Below are 20,266 nucleotides of genomic sequence, written 5' to 3' on the forward strand. Positions count from 1 at the left end.
TAAGCTGGGTGAATTTTGGCCCATTCCTCCTGACAGAGCTGGTGAAACTGAGTCAGGTTTGTAGGATCCTTGCTCACACATGCTTTTTCAGTTTTACCCACAAATGTTCTATAGGATTGAGGTCAGGGCTTTGTGATGGCCACTCCAATACCTTGACTTTGTTGTCCTTAAGCCATTTTGCCACAACTTTGGAAGTATACTTGGGGTCATTGTCCATTTGGAAGACCCATTTGCGACCAAACTTTAACTTCCTGACTGATGTCTTGAGAAGTTGCTTCAATATATCCAAATCATTTTCCTCCCTCATGATGCCATCTATTTTCATCAGACCAGAGGAAATTTCTCCAAAACGTACAATCTTTGTCACCATGTGCAGTTGTAAACCGTAGTCCGGCTTTTTTATGGCAGTTTTTGAGCAGTGGCTTCTTCCTTGCTGAGCGGCCTTTCAAGTTATGTCGATATAGGACACGTTTTACTGTGGATATAGATACTTTTGTACCTGTTTCCTCCAGCATCTTCACAAGGTAATTTGCTGTTGTTCTGGGATTGATTTGCACTTTTCGCACCAATGTACGTTAATCTCTAGGAGACAGAATGCGTCTCCTTCCTGAGCAGTATGATGGCTGCGTGGTCCCATGGTGTTTATACTTGCATACTATTGTTTGTACAGATGAACGTGGCTACTTCAGGCATTTGGAAATTGCTCCCAAGGATGAACCAGACTTGTGGAGGTCTACAATTTTGTTTCTGAGGTCTTGGCTGATTTCTTTTGATTTTCCCATGGTGTCAAGCAAAGAGGCACTGAGTTTGAAGGTAGGCCTTGAAATACATCCACGGGTACACCTCCAATTGACTCAAATGATGTCAATTAGCCTTTCAGAAGCTTCTAAAGCCATGACATCATTTTCTGGAATTTTCCAAGCTGTTTAAACGCACAGTCAACTTAGTGAATGTAAACTTTTGACCCACTGGAATTGTGATACAGTGAATTATAAGTGAAATAATCTGTCTGTTAGCAATTGTTGGAAAAATTACTTGTGTCATACACAAAGTAGATGTCCTAACCGACTTGCCAAAACTATAGTTTGTTAACAAGAAATTTATGGAGTGGTTTAAAAAAAAGAGTTTTTTTAGGTGTATGTAAACTTCTGACTTCAACTATATATAGCACTCTTGCCAAAAGTAGTGTATTATATAGGGAGTAGGGTGGGAAAGTAGTACACTTTATAGGGAATAGGATGGGGCTTTGGCCGAAAGAAGTGCACTATACAGTGAATAGCTTCGGTCTCAGTGACTGGCAGCCATTCTGTAATTATCAAGGTTGAGAGGTGTGCTAGTGAGCCGACAGGCCTGAAAACGCAGCGGTGGTGGCGAGCTAGCAAGCAAGAAGAGAGGAGCGGCAGCCCCGGCTATAGATTTCGACAGCTCCTTCCCGAAGACGTTTCCATTTAAAGGTAAGGGCCAAAGAGTCAAAACAATGAATCCTTGAGCAGGCAGCCGTCATTAAAATTCAAAGGATCATTATGGTTTTCTACCAAATAAATCATTAGAATGAGAGGCTTAAAAGGATTAAAAGGAGGCTTGATTCAAAGCCAAGGGAGGGGAGTCAGCTGGGTCTGGACTCCTGAGTTACAGAGACTGACTCACTCTCTGTCTGCTGCAGGACTGACTGGGGAGGAGACACTGAAATGTAACCTACCTAACAGTTGTGGTTGGTGGGTTGAAATATCGGAGGACAGGCTTATTGTAATGGCTGGAGTGGAATAAATAGAATGGTACCTATTACAGATACTATGTGTTTGATCCTATATTTCTGCCCACCAGCCTCCTCTGCTACCTACCATTGAGGGTACTGTGTTGAATCATCTGTGGTCGAACAATCCATTTAACATTCACTGACGAACATGGCCTTTTTCGAATGACACAGTTGCAGTCAAATATATTGACACCCTGCAGTTTACAATGGAGTGCAATGGAGCAGAATGTTCTGTTTTCTCTTTTCAGAAGTGGTTGAATGGTTACTCTGTAGACACATGCAATTTACCACAGGTGAGATAAATAACACACTAAACGAGAATCCCGTGCCTCCAACCAACGTAATTTGAATTTGGAATGATTTAGTCCAGCCCATTTTTGGACTTTGAAGTTAAAACACACGTGAACACACACAAAAAAAAATCAACTTATTTTATAAGAAATAGTGAATCATGCAAAGGGTGCCAATATATTTGACTGCAACTGTATATAGAATTCTTGTTCTAAAATGTTGTACTGTACAGTTACCAAACAACAATAGCACTGTGCTTGGGAGTCCACTCACTCTTCCACTGCTTATCATTAGCACAACGAACATGACTCTCCAGTTCCTAGTCTTTTAAGTGCGTCTTTCCCAGTGAGTGGAGCAGAACCTTGTAAACAGTAGCTAGCTTCTGTCTGTTGGCGATAACCACTGGGGGAGAGAGACCATCAAAGTAAGGCGTGAAACAGTCAAAAAGCGCCGTGACAAAGAGTGGTGCTGTACACGCCAGATTACAATGTTAAGAACGTGACCCCCAAATTATAAAAGTGTGTGTGACATTTCATTCCACTGTGAATAAACAGAATGCTTAAATTGACAGAGCAACTTCTCTTGTAGAAAGAGAAAGCCTTCTTCTTCTTCTTTGCAAGAGACCACATTGTCCCCAAGCTTTAGTATTTATAGTGGTAGCTAAAACAAACCCTCAGTGACTAACAGTTATCATTGACTTGCTTCCATTGTCTGTATATTTTTCTCAGCTCAGTAAATTATTTGATGTCAAAATAAAAGACCCCATTTCAAAATAAAGGTCCCTGTGTCAAGATAAAAGACCAATTTTCAAGATAAAATACCAGATTGGGCTGGCTCATACAGTAGGCTACCTAAATCGAAGAGGTCTGATTGTGGGTCTGTGTAACATAACCAAGTAGGTCCCCATAAGTATGGTGGCCCTAAGGGTCAATGGTGGCGTTCTACCTGTTGTTCTTGGACATCTGTGTGTACTCCCTCCCAGTCCTCCTGTTGGTGCCAGTGCAGTACTGCTGGCTGTTCAGCTTCAGGCTCAGCTGGTCCAGGGCATCCCTCTGGGCCTCATGGTGGCTCTGCAGCAACTCCACCTGATAACACAACACATCAAAGGACACATTAGGGTCATGTTCATTTGGCAATAATGAGAGGAAAATAGGGATGGACCACCGTGACTATGCCAATAAGAAACGCTAATTTTTGTTTTCGGTTTCAGAATGTTTGGAAACATTTTGCTACAGTGTGACTTACTGAATAAGACCTACCACTGGGAAACTAAGGACATTCTGGAAAACAAAGGTTGTTCTGTATATTGTCAGATATTATGTTGATATGAGTGTATAATTCTCAACACAACATTAGTTATTAGCTTTAAACAAACACCTGTTACTGATATAGCAATTGTGATGGATGGTTACTGGAATAAGATGTCCTATGCATTAAAGATGATGGACATACTCAAGAGCCCAACAGATTGGCCACTAGACAAACGCCCTGTTGTACTGTAGGAATATCAAATCCCACCATACGGCAACATTACCAAAGTGCTTCTGTTAAGATCAGTGATTCTGAGCATCAGACAATCAGAAAGCTGTGCAGGCCTCGCAGTGGATCTGTAATTGCATACAAAATATATGGAGATGAAGCCATTGTTGTGCCAATGAACGACTACCCCGCCCTGCTTGGTTTTTCCTCGTTCCTCCTTAACACTGTATAAACTGTCTTTGTTTGTGTGCTGTCAAAACCGTTTTGTCTATTTTACAGATGCCTCTACAAAGGTCAAACAATTCCATGAATGCAAACTGCTTCTCTATCAAAAGCACACTCGATAATAAACAAGTAAATCAACAGATAGATGCATTTGGTTTCTCGTTCTCATTTATTTGTGTGTGTGTGTGTGTGTTATGAAACCCGCTCTGTTCATTTGGGAAGAATGAAATGAACCTAACTAGGAGCTCCAAGAAAATTAGTGGGCGCAACTGTGGCGGCAAGATCTCCTTCTCCGTCCCCCTCGAAGGAATTTGCTTTCATTTGCCTTCATTTCGGATTCACTCAGCCCGCTCACGGACGCCGTGTCAGGATCCTAATTACCCAATCCCATTGGAGCTGCTTACACACACAATAATGACTAATGCAGACTACAGACAAAAGCAATTTAGCACCAGACACCTTGAATTGGAGGACAGGACAGATAGTGCATGCGGCCGGGGCCCAGAAGAGAGTATCATCCGTGGAATGTATGAGGACTCGCCATGATTTGGTTGGCTTCCCAGTTTGAAGGATCTTGAAGAAGTTTTGTTTTGTCCTTCTCAAACTAGCCAGAACTACACTGAGTATACAAAACATTAAGAACAAGCTCGTTCCACGACATAGACACTGATTGAAGTAGATTTAACTAGTGACATCAATCAGGGGTCATTGCTTTTACCTGGATTCACCTGGTCAGTCAATGTCATGGAAAGAGCAGGCGTTCTTAATGTTTGGTATACTCAGTGTATAAGGCAATTTTTCCCAATACTTTTGGTCCCCTAAAATGGAGGGACTATGTAAAAAGGTTCACTCGATATTAAATTAAAGCTGACAGTCTGCACTGTATCATTTCAAATCCAAAGTGCTGGAGTACAGAGCCAAAACAAAACCAAATGTGTCACTGTCCCAATACTTTTGGAGTTCACTCAAACAAATTGGAAAATTATTTTATTTTATACTAATAGAATTGCTCAGAGAAAGAGATTTTGCTTAACAAGTAAATCCTTTTTACTTAAAAAGATAAGGGTCACAATTATTGGAACCCTTGTTATCGATACCTTTCAAACCCTTACCTTGTGAGGATAATGGCACTGAGTTTTTATCCTCGAAAGGACTTGAATCCCATTGAAAACCAGTGGTTTGAATTGAAGAGGGCAGTCCATAAGTGCAGACAAACGATATCAAGGATCTGGAAAGATTCTGTATGGAGGAATGGTCTAAGATTCCTCCCAAAGTGTCCTCCAATCTCAAAAGACATTTTGGAAAAAGGCTCAGTGCCGTTATCCTCGCAAGGTGAGGCATTGAAAGGTCTTGAAAACAGGGGTGCCCATCATTTTTTTACCCCTATCGTTTTGAAAATATGTTTTATTACTTGTTGAACAAAATCTCTTTCTCTGAGCAATTTTATGAGTATAAAATTATATAATATTTTTTTGCATACAAGTTAGCTCAGTAGTTGTATTATTTATTTCATAAATAATTAATAAATAGGTATTTTTTGCTCATTATCAAGGGTGCCAATAATTTTGTACCTGACAGAATGCCATAATGATTACCTGTACCATAATCCTATACCATAATGATTACCTGTACCATAAGCCTATACCATAATGACTAACTCTACCAGATCTGCCTGAACATTATTTCCTTAGTAACCCAGGAATCAACGCTCCACAAAACACCGATCACATTGACAGTATGAGCAACAATTCCTTCCAGTCTTAAAATGGAGAGGGACGCTTTGTGTTGACATTTCCAACAGTTATGCTAAAGAAAAAGACAATTCACCATTTAGATAGAGAAAGCAAGCATCAACACCGCACATCCACAATGATTTCCATCAACCTTCTAATGTTACTTATTTTCTGGAAAATAACATCTCTGAGCAGTGATTTGCCAGGACGAATCTCTATAGAGAATAACCCTGTGAACTGCGGACGGTCGGTTGGTTTTGATTTTCTTGCAATCCCTTTCAGCCTGTTTAAACTTCTGCTTATTCAGATATGCAGACATGGGGATTCGGAGTGCTGCATCCTGTATTCTTATTTCAAACAGAATCATTCAAACCTGCGCTGCTCGCACACTCGCTCACTCTGTCAAAACACTCCTCTCCTGCCTTTAAACTGCTAATGTGCAAAGGAATCAATATACATTTTGATCATTTGATGAATACTTAGGTCTGTCTCGGGAGACAGAGGGCAGACTCAGATATGAGGATCTGCTGAATCAAGTCATTTTAGGTGTTTTTTTGTTTACATGCCAGGGCCAATTTACTATACTGGGCCTCAGAACTACTTTCTAGAGCCAGATATCTCCAGGGGCAACCCCTGCTGCTTCGACTGTCAATCAACCGTACCTCCATCCATCCAAGCAGTCAGAGTTCTATCATCATCATCACCTGTTTCCTCTGCTTTCAGATACTGTTACCTTCACATACTGTTTCAATGATTGGTTCTGCTATAGGCTCTCATTGATCAGACCAGGCAGGAGAGGGTAATGATGATGTCATCAATAATGGATATGTGGTGATGTATACAACCGTAGCTCCCGGCACTCACATACTCCCTTTGAAAATATCAATATGGCTGTAATGCAGTATGATTAGGGTGAAACAGTGATGCATATTGTCGACAATACGCATATTTTCACACAGCTTAGATGGAAAGATGGATAGATAGATACATCCCTTGCTGGTGGTTCTGAACGTGTTCCTGAACTTTAACATCGAATCGAGTTGACCTTCCCGTACAATTGGCATGAATGAAACGAACAAAGAAAGATGCAACAACAGAACTGCGGATTGATTCAACATTTAGTCTATTGAAGATTTAAAGTCCAAGACCAGGCGTGACAGTCACAGTAACAACGACTTTGCTCGTTTGATTTTTATTGTGGTCCTCTGTAGCTCAGTTGGTAGAGCATGGCGCTTGCAACACCAGGAAGTGGGTTCCATTCCTACGTAAAATGCATGCGCGCGTGACTAAGTTGCTTTGGGTGAAAAGCATCTGCTAAATAGCATATGTTATATTATTGAGATAGAACACATTAAACCGTATAGGCAAAATTCATACACTTAATGTACTCCTTATGGAAAAGACATCCTGAGTGGATACATACAGGATGAGTACATTATGAAAGTTCTCATTCATTCACACTAATACCTGTAAAAGGGAAAGATAGGCCAAATAGAGTAAAAATGAGATATCCCTCAAAGATCGATATAAAACAAATAGAAATGCCATCTGCAAATACAAGGAGCTAGGAGCTACAAGTTCTGTGATACTGAAGGCAGAGATAAACTTGAGGGAAGAATCACAGACTTACAAGAATGTCCACGGGCTGTTTGGAGGACCAGATGTTTCGAATAAAAACACACCGGCAAATTCATTTGAATCAAAATCATCAAAACAGAATTGTGCAACAACGGCTTTTCCCTTTGTCTTTCTTCTGAGACCCCCGAAAAAACTACAAGAGATAGAAAGAAAAAATGAATTTTGTGGCTGCAATGCAAACAGGATACTGGTCTGATTTGAACCAGCTGGGGAACAATACAAAATTAACGAGGAGAGATACAGTATGTGCCTCTGGTGAACACTACTCGGTATGGGAACGGTAGAGCCGGGGTCTGAGGACGCCTTTTAAACTGTATATTTAGGCAATGTGACATAAAGCTGGGTTGGTTTATTTCTTTATCGTCCTCTCTGAATGCAAGAGGCATCGCAGCGAGATTGAAAACTGTGGGAAGTCACCGCCAACCACCCCGGCCCCCGCGACTTGTGTTCAAACACCCACAACATACATTGGCTTGTTTGAAATGTCTCCCATCAGGGCCATCCTGATGTGTTGTGCTGTGCTGAGGCTGTATCAGAAAGGAGCGGACAGATAGATGGAAGGATGGAAGAAGCATGCTCAGAAAATAAATTCAGATGGGAGCTGTGGGGTTGGAACTCAGGAGTTGTAAACGGCTGAGGATTCCATTAAAGTATCTCATAAATTTACACATACAACAGTGAAGCTTCACCTTCAAAACAACCAACAACCCTTTTGGGAATAGGCCACCATTTTGAAATCCTGATCATCAATAGAGGAGTGATGTGGAATTCCATGCACTGTCTCCAACTTGTTTTCTGCAACAAAAAAATGACAGGAAAAATATTTTCTTTAACGTTCCGATTTGTTTCCATTTGAAACATGCTGTAGAGGATCATTTTCAAGATTGTGGCTCTCTGAGGAGCCATTGGAAAACATGAAACTCATTTGAAAACTATTACTTTCAAATCACTAGACATAAAGTCTGGATTTAATATGTAGTATGGTCTCCTGGCATGAATCATGAGGCTGCCAAAAATAACTATTATCATAAAAGTGTGGTCTGACATGTGCAACTTTCATTCATTCATTCTTTCTTACGTACAGTATATGGGATTCTCACAGCTATAAATAGCAGTATACTGTACTATGATTGCTATGATTGATTCTCCATGTTTCTTTGGGATGAGGGTCACAGTTATTTCCCTCTTCTCGTTTAGTACAATGATTTAACAGAAAGCCTTTGCATTGACTAGCGTCATGGTATCATCAGGATGAGAATACTGGACAGCATGAGAGGGGTGAAACGTCTGCATAAATAAAGCAATGGCACAGAGTTGGCTGGCTGACTTATTCAGCATCTCCACCGAAAGGACTTTGACCTTGGCGGTAAAGTCCCAGGGATAAACATACGGGTTACACTACGTACATATGCTCCTGCACCTTTAAGAAATATCTTAGGGGAGTTTGAAAGGTTTAGCTCCTGCAACATTTATCAGGGCGTGAAATTAGCAATTGCTAGGGAGCTAAATTGCTGCTTCTTATTTAATGTTGTTGCTGAAAGGTGACATTTAATCGCTGATCCCTGGCTTCCAAGAAGTCAAAACAGCAGCAGAGAGAGACAGACAGACACATCAGTGTGAAGAGGAGAGGAGAACACCAGCAGAACTCACACACACACTGTCCCCCACTATAGATTAGGGAGGTAGGGCTACTATTGATTGTGTGATCATCCTTTTCTATCTAATACACAGTCAGACTACTGACCGTCTATCTAATATGGTTCTGGTTAGCAATACAAGACTATGTAGCATCTGAACAGGCATGTGAGCGAATACATCGAGATGCATATACGGAAGTCATAACACAGTCAAGAAAAGTTTGTTTATTTTAGGCATATCTTAACAGTATTAATATGAGACAATGAAAACAGCGTACGTCTGTGAGAAACACCATTAATGATTGAACCAGTAACAACACGCCCATATAGTGTATTAGACAGCACTCAAATATGTGTTTGTCCCTGGCGCTCATACACATAAATATTTTTTTCCTATCTTTCAAAACAACAGAAATCAGAAATCCTTCACAGGCTCAGTACACCTCCCTAGCAGCCCATCTGAGATCAATTCCACGCCGCTTTTCAACATGGAGAGGAGAGGCGGCACAGCGGCATCCGGCAAACAGCTCAGATGAAGATATTTCTAAAACAGAGCCAAGCGCTTCAGGCAGGTGTTACACTGAGAATGCATTAATATAGGTAATTAACATTAGCCACCATTTTAATTAACATGCAAACTAATTAGGAAATAATTAAGTAACATAAAAAATCTGATCTTAATTCTAAATCGGAGAAAAGCTGGTATCAGAGCTAGCTGCTCGACAACATGCCTTCCTTTGAGTTCGGGGAGCTAAAACGAATGTTTTTGGGGTGTTGTTGGATGAAAGGAGTGAAGGTTTTCAAAGTGAATTGTAGAGGAAAATAAATAAGTCAACAGGCGCAGGATCAAGCCTTGATATCAGAGTTGGCGTAATGTTCACGTTTGCCTCTCCCTGAGACCCAGTGGTGGGCAGATTGCAGTATAACATCAGTGCCAACGCATGGAGAGAGATAGAACAAGCATGGTAGGAGCCTGGGCAGGTTCTGTAACAAAACCCTACCTGAATCACACACTGTCTGTCTGCCTGACTTTCTGTCTGCCTGCCTGCCAGCCTGTCTGCCAGACTTTCTGTCAGCCTGCCTGCCAGCCTGTCTCTGACTCATATTGTAGCAGCAAGTCAGTCATTACAACGTGCCGTCATACTACAGCGACGTCTAGTAAACACCTACATTTCATAGCCCTTGACTAGATTCTAGTCAAGAGCTACACATCGAATATATCTGATAAATCAAAAGATGATCCTACTTCAGTAGTTATTTGATGAAACAAGGCTAATATTTTGTGGCTCTTTCCACAAACAGCACACCTCTTAGCCATTGACAACAAAGGGGAGAAAAGAGAGAGGCAGAAACAAACCGTGGAGCAACCGCTTTTAAATGCTCTTCTTGGCAATCACAGGAAAGAAATTGATTCCAGCAATAAGACAAAGAAAGCAATTGTAAAGATTGATACATAAAGCTGGAACATAATGCACAAGGCCAAGTTTACTATTTCGTTAACAGTAGGACAAAACTCCAGAACGATTCACAATGACAAATGCCCAGGACCATTATATGCACATTCCAGGTAAGTGCTTGGGGCCAAGTTAGATTCGATTTCTCTGCTTCATTGTATCTCTATTCCTTATTTGTTGTATTTGTTCCAGATGGGGGACGGTGGTGCTGGGTTGAAGCTGCGGTGCTATAGTAGTGGTTGTGGTGAGGTAGTATTCCTCATCCCTTTAGCTCTGGACATCCTTGTTTCCTTATACGAAATATCCACCAGAATCCAGTCGATGTGCAATATTACACACAGTCTAAACCTATGATGATTCAGAAAAATCTCTACCAGGGATCCCTATTCACCATAGGCTAAACCCCACCCCATCAGAGACGGCTCTAGAATGAATGGTGTATCTATTTATGTTGGATGTCTTATTCAGCTAGTAGGTTAGCTTTGGCTAAATATCGCACGTCTAACCATGTTGATAGCTCTTCACTGTAAGGATAATCAAGTTCAACAATCTCTCTCTCTCTCTCTCTCTCTCCATTTTAAGAAGTGAAAGGTAAAATATAGCAGCCTAGAAACTCATATTTACTGTACCGCCCCTGCTATTCCCAGAGTGTAATCTCATAATAACAGAGTTTAAACCATTGGATCTGATAACCTTGATTTTCATAAGACGCCTTATCAACAGCGTATGGGTGTGTGTGTGTGTGTGTGAGTGTGTGTGTGTACTGTGTGCATGAATGAGTTCCTGCATACTTGTGTGTGTCTGCCTGCCTGTATCTGAACTCTGAGGGTGGAGAGGAGCTGTAGCTAGATCCTTGTTAAATCCTCCTTCTCAGCAGAGCACCGGGCCAGCCAAGCCAGAGCCAACAGGACGTTCAGGGGTTAACCTGCCAGGAGAATCTCAACCTGCCAATTGACAGCAGCTAAACGGCCCTGACACTAGGCTGCTGTGCTCATTCCAGCCAGTAAGCCACCTTCAAAGTTGCTGTCAGGTAAATGACCTTGTATTTCATTAACTGATAATTAAATGGATTTATTCCACTAACGGTTTTAATTAAAATGCTAGAAATATTGATTACCTCTATCATCTCTACTCTCCCCAGATGAAAAAAAGGTCTTAGAACTGTTTATTTAGAGAGGGGGTAGAGAATTAAATTAGATTGAATCTCTAACAGACTCTAAATAAGGCTTCTTACTTTTCTGCTGCCCCATGCAGAAAAAAAACCCTGTTTAATATTTGGGATGTTTGATTAATTATTTTGCGATCCATTTCTGCTTACCTTGATATTTAATTAAAATATCATTTTAAAACATAATTAAGTCGGCCGGTTTAATCCGTGGGGCAGGAGAGTAGCGGAGTTCTATCAAAACTGAAAGCTGCAAACGCAATGGATGAATGTTCAGTGTTGCTGCTATCTTTATGTTGTTCCAAAGGTACAGTTACCATAGTCAGGATGGGGGAATTGGAATGACTTCCATGCAGCTGATGTTGGGCAGTGGCTCGGAACCGTGCTATTCTTCTAATGCATATTGTCTGTTGTGCCAAAGCACAGTGTCATCAGACCTGTGTGATGCTGCAGATACCGTAGCAGCGTGGGGCCAGACGCAGGCCTACTGATGGACAAACTAATTATGCATGAAATCAAATATGATTTAGAAGTGAATTCATATGAGAAACCCCGATAGATAGTCCACATGGGCCCTCTCAGCAGGCTCTGCTCTGCTCTGGTCGGGAGTGGGGATGTGGATAAGAATGGTTGAACATAATATAAAGACAGAGTGTGTGTGTGTGTGTGTGTGTGTGTGTGTGTGTGTGTGTGTGTGTGTGTGTGTGTGTGTAGTCGGGGGGTGGTTTAGAAATAGACATGAAGTTTGGTTGGAAGTATTTGTTATTTAATGTGATGTGGGGTAATCATCTTTAAAGGTGGTCGAAGTAGATCACTGAATAAGCACTGACAATAGAAAAATCTAATTAGCCAACCAATTGAATCCCCTCACAGATCCATCATCCTGCAGTCTCTCCAAAACAAGAGAATTAGATCAGTCATACTCATTTATTTACATCATGGGTGGTAGGAAAGAAAACTTAACACTGGAGGAAATTAGAGGTAATTATGGGGCATTTTGTATAATTCAGAGCCATTAAGTGTAATTTGACAGCGACTATGTCAGAAGCGAAGACTGGAGAGCTACTACTGCCTGTTGTGGAGAGAATCACAGGTTCCTCCCTTTGCTGTTGTTTGGGAAAGCAAAGCATCACATAAATAGGGCTTTAAGATTCAGAACAACTCGTGGGCAGAATAAACACATGTACCACCAGAGAGATTTCAACTCAAAGAGAAATGAGGGAGGACCAACCAAACACCATAGAACCAACATACAAAGCCAACATTGACTCAAATAGAACAGCACAACAGGTATTTCTCTTTTCAATAGAGACAATCATACATAATACATGTCCCAAATATATGTTGGGCTTTTTAACCAACACAAAGACTCACTATAAGTAATAGGTCTCAATCATCATATTGACCAATGAGCATATGTAATGAATTGGACTGTCCTTATTAACTCACTCTAGTCCAGGTGGACTACTAACAAGATTGGCCCATTTCTAAAGCTAAGCAATCTATCATTGGACCTGCCTGGAGTGCCAGCTGGGCGGGGTTTACACTTTTGGTACTATTCCATTGGTTCCATTGTGTCAGGCAAGCTCAATCAAGTGCAGCTAAAATATCTGAAAGAAAACCAACACAACTTGAACCCAGGTCTGGATCTAAGAAGCACAGTCAAAGGAGATGATGTACTGTAGCAATGGTCCAAACATCACAGAACAGAGCACTACGCAGTCCTCCTGATTCTCCACAGCCACTAGACGTGGGAATCAAACATTCCTCCTCTCCTAACATAGAGCCCATTTATTCTGCTTCTCCTTCCAAAGTAATCTCTTCTCTTTGCTTTACTAACAGTGGTGTTCAAGGACACCCTTCTACTTATTTCCAATATCAAAGCTGGAACATAAATCAAAAGTAATCCGGGAGACAAGCCATTCTGTTTGTACAATAATTCTTAGCATTTCAGCTGTGTTGACAATGCCAATAATGCTTTTCCACCAGCCGAGGAGGAGACGGAGGAAACAGGGGGAATTCAGGGCTGAATCCTTTAAATAACATTTGAACCCGGAGGAATTTGGAAACTTTCTAAAGGAATAAACCCCAAAACAATAGTACTCACACAGGTGAAGATCAGCCTAGAAACCGGCTACATTTTCTGCCAGCTCTCATGCAGAGTTTGTAGCTAGTGACTTGCCACTGCAATACCATAGTAACGTATACGATATCACAATAATATAGTAATCTGATATCATTTTACTTCAGGATGAAGTACACAGGTGGATTTTGTCATGGGGATTTACACACGCACACACACACACACACACACACACGCACACACGCACACACGCGCACACGCACGCACACACACACACACGCACACACACGCACACACGCACACACACACACACGCACACACACACACACACACACGCACACACGCACACACACGCACACACGCACACACGCACACACAGTGTGTTGCCTGCTTGTTCCCTGCTGGTGTCTACATTAAAACGATTCAAGCACAAACAAAGAGGCGTCTAATCACCATGGCCAGGTTTGTGACAATAATAACATTTTACTACTCAGAGCATCTGTCAAAGCTCGCTATAAAACCAAAGGAGAAATCATTATGGATCATCAAAGAGCTAAAACGCAGTGGCAGACCATTTCTTTCCCTGTCTATCTACTGTATTGTAAAGTACATATAGAATACATGAATTCCGAATACAGAAGATAGGACTCATTGGATGTCATTTATCTTTCCTCTGAGGAACAGAACGTCACTTCATGACTGAGTCCTTTCCCCTTTTGTGTATCTGTGTGCATTGCTTTTCAGGTATGGCAGCTATCTTTCCTTCTGCGCTTTGGCCAGATTTCAGGGAGGACAGAACCAGAGGACAGACATTAGAATTTTACAACACTCCAAGGAGGAGGTAGGGAGAAGTAGGGAGGGAGAGGTAGAGAGGGAGAGACAGATTGAGACAGAGAGAGGGAGAGAGAGAGAGAGAGAGAGAGGGAGAGAGAGAGAGAGAGAGGGAGAAGGGAAGATAAAGGAGAGAGAGAGAAAGTGTGAGAGAGAGAGAAAGGAAGATAAAGAGAGAGAGAGAGAAAGTGAGAGAGAGAGTGAGAGAAGGAGAGAGAGAGAGAGAGAGAGAGAGAGAGAGAGAGAGAGAGAGGGAGAGAGAGAGAGAGGGAGAAGGGAAGATAAAGGAGAGAGAGAGAAAGTGAGAGAGAGAGTGAGAGAAGGAGAGAGAGAGAGAGAGAGAGAGAGAGAGAGAGAGGGAGGGAGAGAGAGAGAGGGAGAAGGGAAGATAAAGGAGAGAGAGAGAAAGTGAGAGAGAGAGTGAGAGAAGGAGAGAGAGAGAGAGAAAGTGAGAGAGCGAGTGAGAGAGGGGGGGGGTAAAGGATCCATCTGAAGCGCGTCTGACATTCATTGAGGACTGACAGAGGGAGGGAGGGAGTGATGGCTGATGGGACATGTTTTTGTCTTTCACCTGTGAGGCATGTTAAATCATCACAGGGATAAGGTAATTCCACCTCCCATATTTCATAACACTGCCGACAGTTTTATGTTGACCAGATTGGCTATAAGCACTCCTGATTAGAATATTTTTTGGAACATTCAGCTGAGAATGAACATCAGGTAGGTACATACAGGGAGGGAGGACTTGATCTTGAAAGTTGTGACTGAGGCTGGGGTGGGGCTGATGGAATGCTTTAGTGATGTTTCCGCTATCTGTTTGATTGAATGACATAGACATCTTTTGTCATGTTTTACAGCAGCTGCATAATGTGCCTCTTTTAACTCACTGGCTCCATTATGTTTTTGAAGCCCACTTTATTTATTCCTGAACCTGCTTCGTCATTTTCCCAATTGCTAATCCACTGCATGGTGTGGTCCAGTGACTCTCTACACTGTATCTGTAACAATTCCCTATATTAATAATACAGTATAGCAGTTGATGCTTCTCTGATGCCTATGCTTCCACTGAAGCCTTGTTAAATATTCATTGACAATTATTCCACACTGACTTAAGGGTAATTGCTGGGTCCTGAGAGAGAGGAGGGAATGAGGAATGGAGGGAGGAAGAAGAAAAGAAGGAGCCGTGCCGTTATTACCGCGCACTACTTCTTCAGGAGGAGGCTTACACTTCAGCTGGACCACACGTGCAGTGCTGCATCGCCATCAGCTTTGTGTCAATGTGACGTTCTACCTGAAATACCAGAAACCAGCCAAAAATCGACTTTATTTCTCACGATTTGAATTCACAAGATAGAATTCATGCGCGGTTCTTGAGCTCGGATGCTGCCATTGGACGCAAAGCAACGTGGGCAGTATAGCAGCGTCTATTGATTTCAAAGGAAGCATTCCCTCAATGGCTGATGGCAAGGCCGGATGCCCGATGGCTGTAGTGTAGAAAGGCCGTTAGGGTACGCCCCAAATGGCACCCTATTCCTTGATCCCAGGTCAAAAGTAGTGCACTACATAGGGAATAGGGTGCCATTTGGGACATAATCTTAGCAAATAGCCCCAGGATCCAATGCAATCAGCTCCTTCACCCCCTCCCTTCCCACAGTCCAATCAGATGTTTAGCTCAACCATTTCATTTTTGATTAGAACAAAACATGAAATATTAAAAAGATAGTTAACGGTCACCATACTGTACAGCGAGATACTGTGGGTCTGCTCTGACTTTTAGAAGAGGGATTATGCGCTCGCGCTCCACCAGAGAACGGGCAGGGCTTTCTTGAGAATACAGAAATCCCTGTCTGTGAATAATATTGTCATTGTTGGATTACAGTTGGATGAGAGTCATCTGAGGAAGCCCTATGTTAGGAGAGGAACAAACAATACCGTAAGCCAAAACTCCTTCTGTGTCTCTGTCGACTGTGTAACATATTGTTTGAAGAGTAAACACTGTTTACTATTTGGTAATATACCCCCGTTCGTATGAATCTAGATATCAACACACAGATGAGTTAAGAGCATTCTATTTTAAGAATTCTTTCTCAGAACATTCTCATTGAAGCACTTCATTTGCCATTCATTGTACAAGGACAGCAACCACAGTTGAGACCAGTTGAGTTTGCACTGTGTTTTAACTTAAGTTACCACTGCTGTACTACTCAGGCAACACATTATAAAGCAATCATTTTTCTCTAACGCCGAAGCTGCATGAGCTCTTCACTTCAAGCAATATCAAGAGCCTAGCCGTCACACTGTGTTCATATATCCCCATCCATGCCTATCAGATTGGACCTGATTGTATTTAGTTTGATAGAATTCATTAGGCATTAGCAGCCCTGACATGTGGACACCCAGCAAACCACAAAGGGAATCAAACTAATAGGCTCCAATAGAGCTCCGCATTTTCGGCACAAAAAAAAATCTCACTCTGATTCTAATAATTACAGCCTGAAGTGCCTCCTCGTTGCTTTTATTTGCAAGCAAGTTGGGTAATCTTTGATCCGATTGCCAAGTGTCGAAGGCAGAATACAAATGAAAAAAAAAGAATAAAATCTGGTTTTGATTTTCTAGCGGACTTCAACTGCACACAATAACACAGCCAGGGGATAGAAGATTGAAGAAAAGTAATGAAGTCGCGCAAAAGCACTCGGACGAGGTCATTGGTTGCGTCTGAAATGGCAGTCTATTCCTTATACGGTAGTGCACTACATTTGACAAGGGCCCCATAAGGTGCCATCAAAGATGCAGCCACACAGTGGATGCTGAGCAGCGAAGTTCGGATTGTTGCTTCATTCACATTTAGAAGCAGAATGAATGGGAAATCATTTGTTCATAAGAAGGTGTTTAAATTGTACTAGATTTAGAGTAATGTTCATTTCTGAAATAGACAACTAGGCTACACAAAGAAACCAGAGGAAGAAGGGCAGGGGCCAGTACATCTTCATTCACCATCTCAATAAACAGACTGCACAGAGCTGCAACACAACGCCCTACTATAAACATTTCACCTATGCTAGTATTTTGTGTAAAAGTCACGGATCATTTTCAAACGCTGGGACGTGACAGCAGGCTTTACTGCATATTCATTTCTATCATCCTTTTAATTCAATATTTGATAAATGTCTGTAAAAAGAAATAGCACCATTAACTTTTTGGGGAGAAATTTCAATTGTCTTTGGGCAAAAGTCACTTAGAGGTGTGTCATTTTAGCACACTTTGTACATTCCATTTAGAGTACCTTTGCATGCTAATACTGCCAGAGAGACCCTGGCATACATTCATTATTTCTTATTTGGATATCTGATTATTTGCATTTCTCATTTAAAAGACAGAAACACTTTAGAGAGGTAGATAGCAGTTATTTAGGAGTTTGATATAGTTGAACTAATTCAAGAATTGATGTGAACGTGGCCCTAGATAAAGGGATGTAGATATGAATTCCAGGACAGCAGCCTCGAATGTGGCAGCAATTGCAGAGGGCAAAAGAAAGAATTGACTTGTTCCACATGTTGTTGTGTTACAGCCTGAATTTAAAATGAAAAAATGTAGATAATGGCCTTCACACAGTCTCCCATTATGTCAAAGTGGAAATATTCAAAAAAATGCCATGAAAATTAAAAGCTGAAATGTCAATAAGTATTCAACCCCTTAGTTATGGCAAGCCTAAATACGTTCAGGAGTAACAAGATCTCTGTAGTCCACATACAATTATCTGTAAGGTCCCTCAGTCGAGCAGTGAATTACAAACACAGATTCAACTACAAAGACCAGGGAGGTTTTCCAATGCCTCGCAAAAAAGGGAACTTATTGGTTGAAAAAAATGAAAAGCAGACAATGAAAATCCCTTTGAACATGATGAAGCTATTAATTACAGGTTGGATGGTGTATCAATACACCCAGTCACTACAAAGATACAGGCGTCCTTCCTAACTCAGTTGCTGGAGAGGAAGAAAACCGCTCAGGGATTTCACCATGAGGCCAAAGGTGACTAAAACAGTTCAAATCAAATCAAATTGTATTGGTCACATACACGGGATTAGCAGATGTTATTGCGGGTGTAGCGAAATACTTGTGCTTCTAGCTCTGACAGTGCAGTAATATCTAACAAGTAATATCTAACAAATTACACAACATATACCCAATACACACAAATCTAGGTAGGAATGAATTAAGACTATATACATATGGACGAGCGATGTCAGAGCGGAACGGACTAAGACACAGTAGAATAGTATAGAAAACAGTATATACATTTGAGATGAGTAATGCCAAATATGTAAACATTAAGTGATTAAGATACCATAGAATAGCAAAGAATACAGTATACACATGAGATGAGTAATGCCAGATAAGTGGCCAGTGATTTCTAGTCTATGCCTAAAGGCAGCAGCTAGTGATGGCTGTTTAACAGTCTGATGGCGAGATAGAAGCTGTTTTTCAGGTTCTCGGTCACATCTTTGATGCACCTGTACTGACCTCGCCTTATGGATGATAGTGGGATGAATAGGCAGGGCCTTGGTGGTTGATGTCCTTGATGATCTTTTTGGACATCCTGTGACATCGGATGCTGTAGGTGTCCTGGAGGGCGGGTAGTTTGCACCCAGTAATGCGTTGGGCAGACTGCACCACCCTCTGGAGAGCCTTGCGGTTGTGGGCGGTGCAGTTGCCGTACCATGCGGTGAAACAGCCTGACAGGATGCTTTCAATTGTGCATCTGTAAAAGTGTGAGGGTTTTAGGTGACAAGCCACATTTCTTTAGCCTCCTGAGGTTGAAAAGGCTCTGTTGCGCCCACTTCACCACACTATCTGTGTGGGTGGTCCATTTCAGTTTGTCAGCGATGTGTACGCCAAGGAATTTGAAGCTTTCCACCTTCTCCATTGCGGTCTCGTCAATGTAGATAGGGGGGTGCAACCTCTGCTGTTTCCTGAAGTCCACGATCATCTACTTTGTTTTATTGACGTTGAGTGAGTGGTTGTTTTCCAGGCACCACACTCCCAGAGCCCTCACCTCCTACTACTCAGCCTACTACTGTTGTGTTGTCTGCAAACTTGATGATTGAGTTAAATGTGTGCATGGCCATTAGTCATGGGTGAACAGGGAGTACAGGAGGGAGCCGATTACGCACCCTTGTGGGGCCCCAGTGTTGAGGATCAGCGGAGTGGAGGTGATGTTTCCTACCTTCACCAACTGGGGGGGGCGGCCCGTCAGGAAGTCCAGAACCCAGTTGCCCAGGGCATGATGATGAGCTTGGAGGGTACTATGGTGTTGAATGCTGAGCTATAGTCAATAAACAGCATTCTTACATACAGTTGAAGTTAGAAGTTTACATACACCTTAGCCAAAAACATTTCAATTCAGTTTTTCACAATTCCTGACATTTAATCCTAGTAGAAATTCCCTGTCTTAGGTCAGTTAGGATAACCACTTTATTTTAAGAATGTGAAATGTCAAAATAATAGTATGATTTATTTCAGCTTTTATTTCTTTCATCACATTCTCAGTGGGTCAGAAGTTTACTTACACTCAATTAGTATTTTCTAGCATTGCCTTTAAATTGTTTAACTTGGGTCAAACGATTCAGTTAGCCTTCCACAAGCTTCCCACAATAAGTTGGGTGAATTTTGGCCCATTCCTCCTGACAGAGCTGGTGTAACTGAGTCAGGTTTAATGGCCTTCTTGCTCGCACACGCTTTTTCAGTTCTGCCCACAAATTTTCCATAGGATTGAGGTCATTGTGATGGCCACTCCAATACCTTGACTTTGTTGACCTTAAGCCATTTTGACACAACTTTGGAAGTATGCTTGGGGTCACTGACCATTTGGAAGACACATTTGTGACCAAGCTTTAGTTTCCTGACTGATGTCCTGAGATGTTGCTTCAGTATATCCACATCATTTTCCTCCCTCATGAAGATATCTATTTTGTGA

The 20,266-nt window shown here is 41.7% G+C and overlaps 1 protein-coding gene across 4 annotated transcripts in view; it reads right to left on the reverse strand.

Annotated features, from left to right (window-relative positions):
* akap6 (A kinase (PRKA) anchor protein 6) overlaps nucleotides 1–20,266 on the reverse strand; it is a 193,657-nt gene that overhangs the window by 85,659 nt on the left and 87,732 nt on the right. For all 4 annotated transcript variants that reach the window (XM_036954678.1, XM_036954676.1, XM_036954675.1 and 1 more), the window contains exon 8: nucleotides 2,993–3,132. In XM_036954678.1, coding sequence (XP_036810573.1) covers nucleotides 2,993–3,132 — 140 coding nt within the window. The remainder of the gene's footprint in view (nucleotides 1–2,992; nucleotides 3,133–20,266) is intronic.

The sequence above is a fragment of the Oncorhynchus mykiss genome, chromosome 19 (assembly GCF_013265735.2).
Source record: "Oncorhynchus mykiss isolate Arlee chromosome 19, USDA_OmykA_1.1, whole genome shotgun sequence".
Taxonomy (NCBI): domain Eukaryota; kingdom Metazoa; phylum Chordata; class Actinopteri; order Salmoniformes; family Salmonidae; genus Oncorhynchus; species Oncorhynchus mykiss.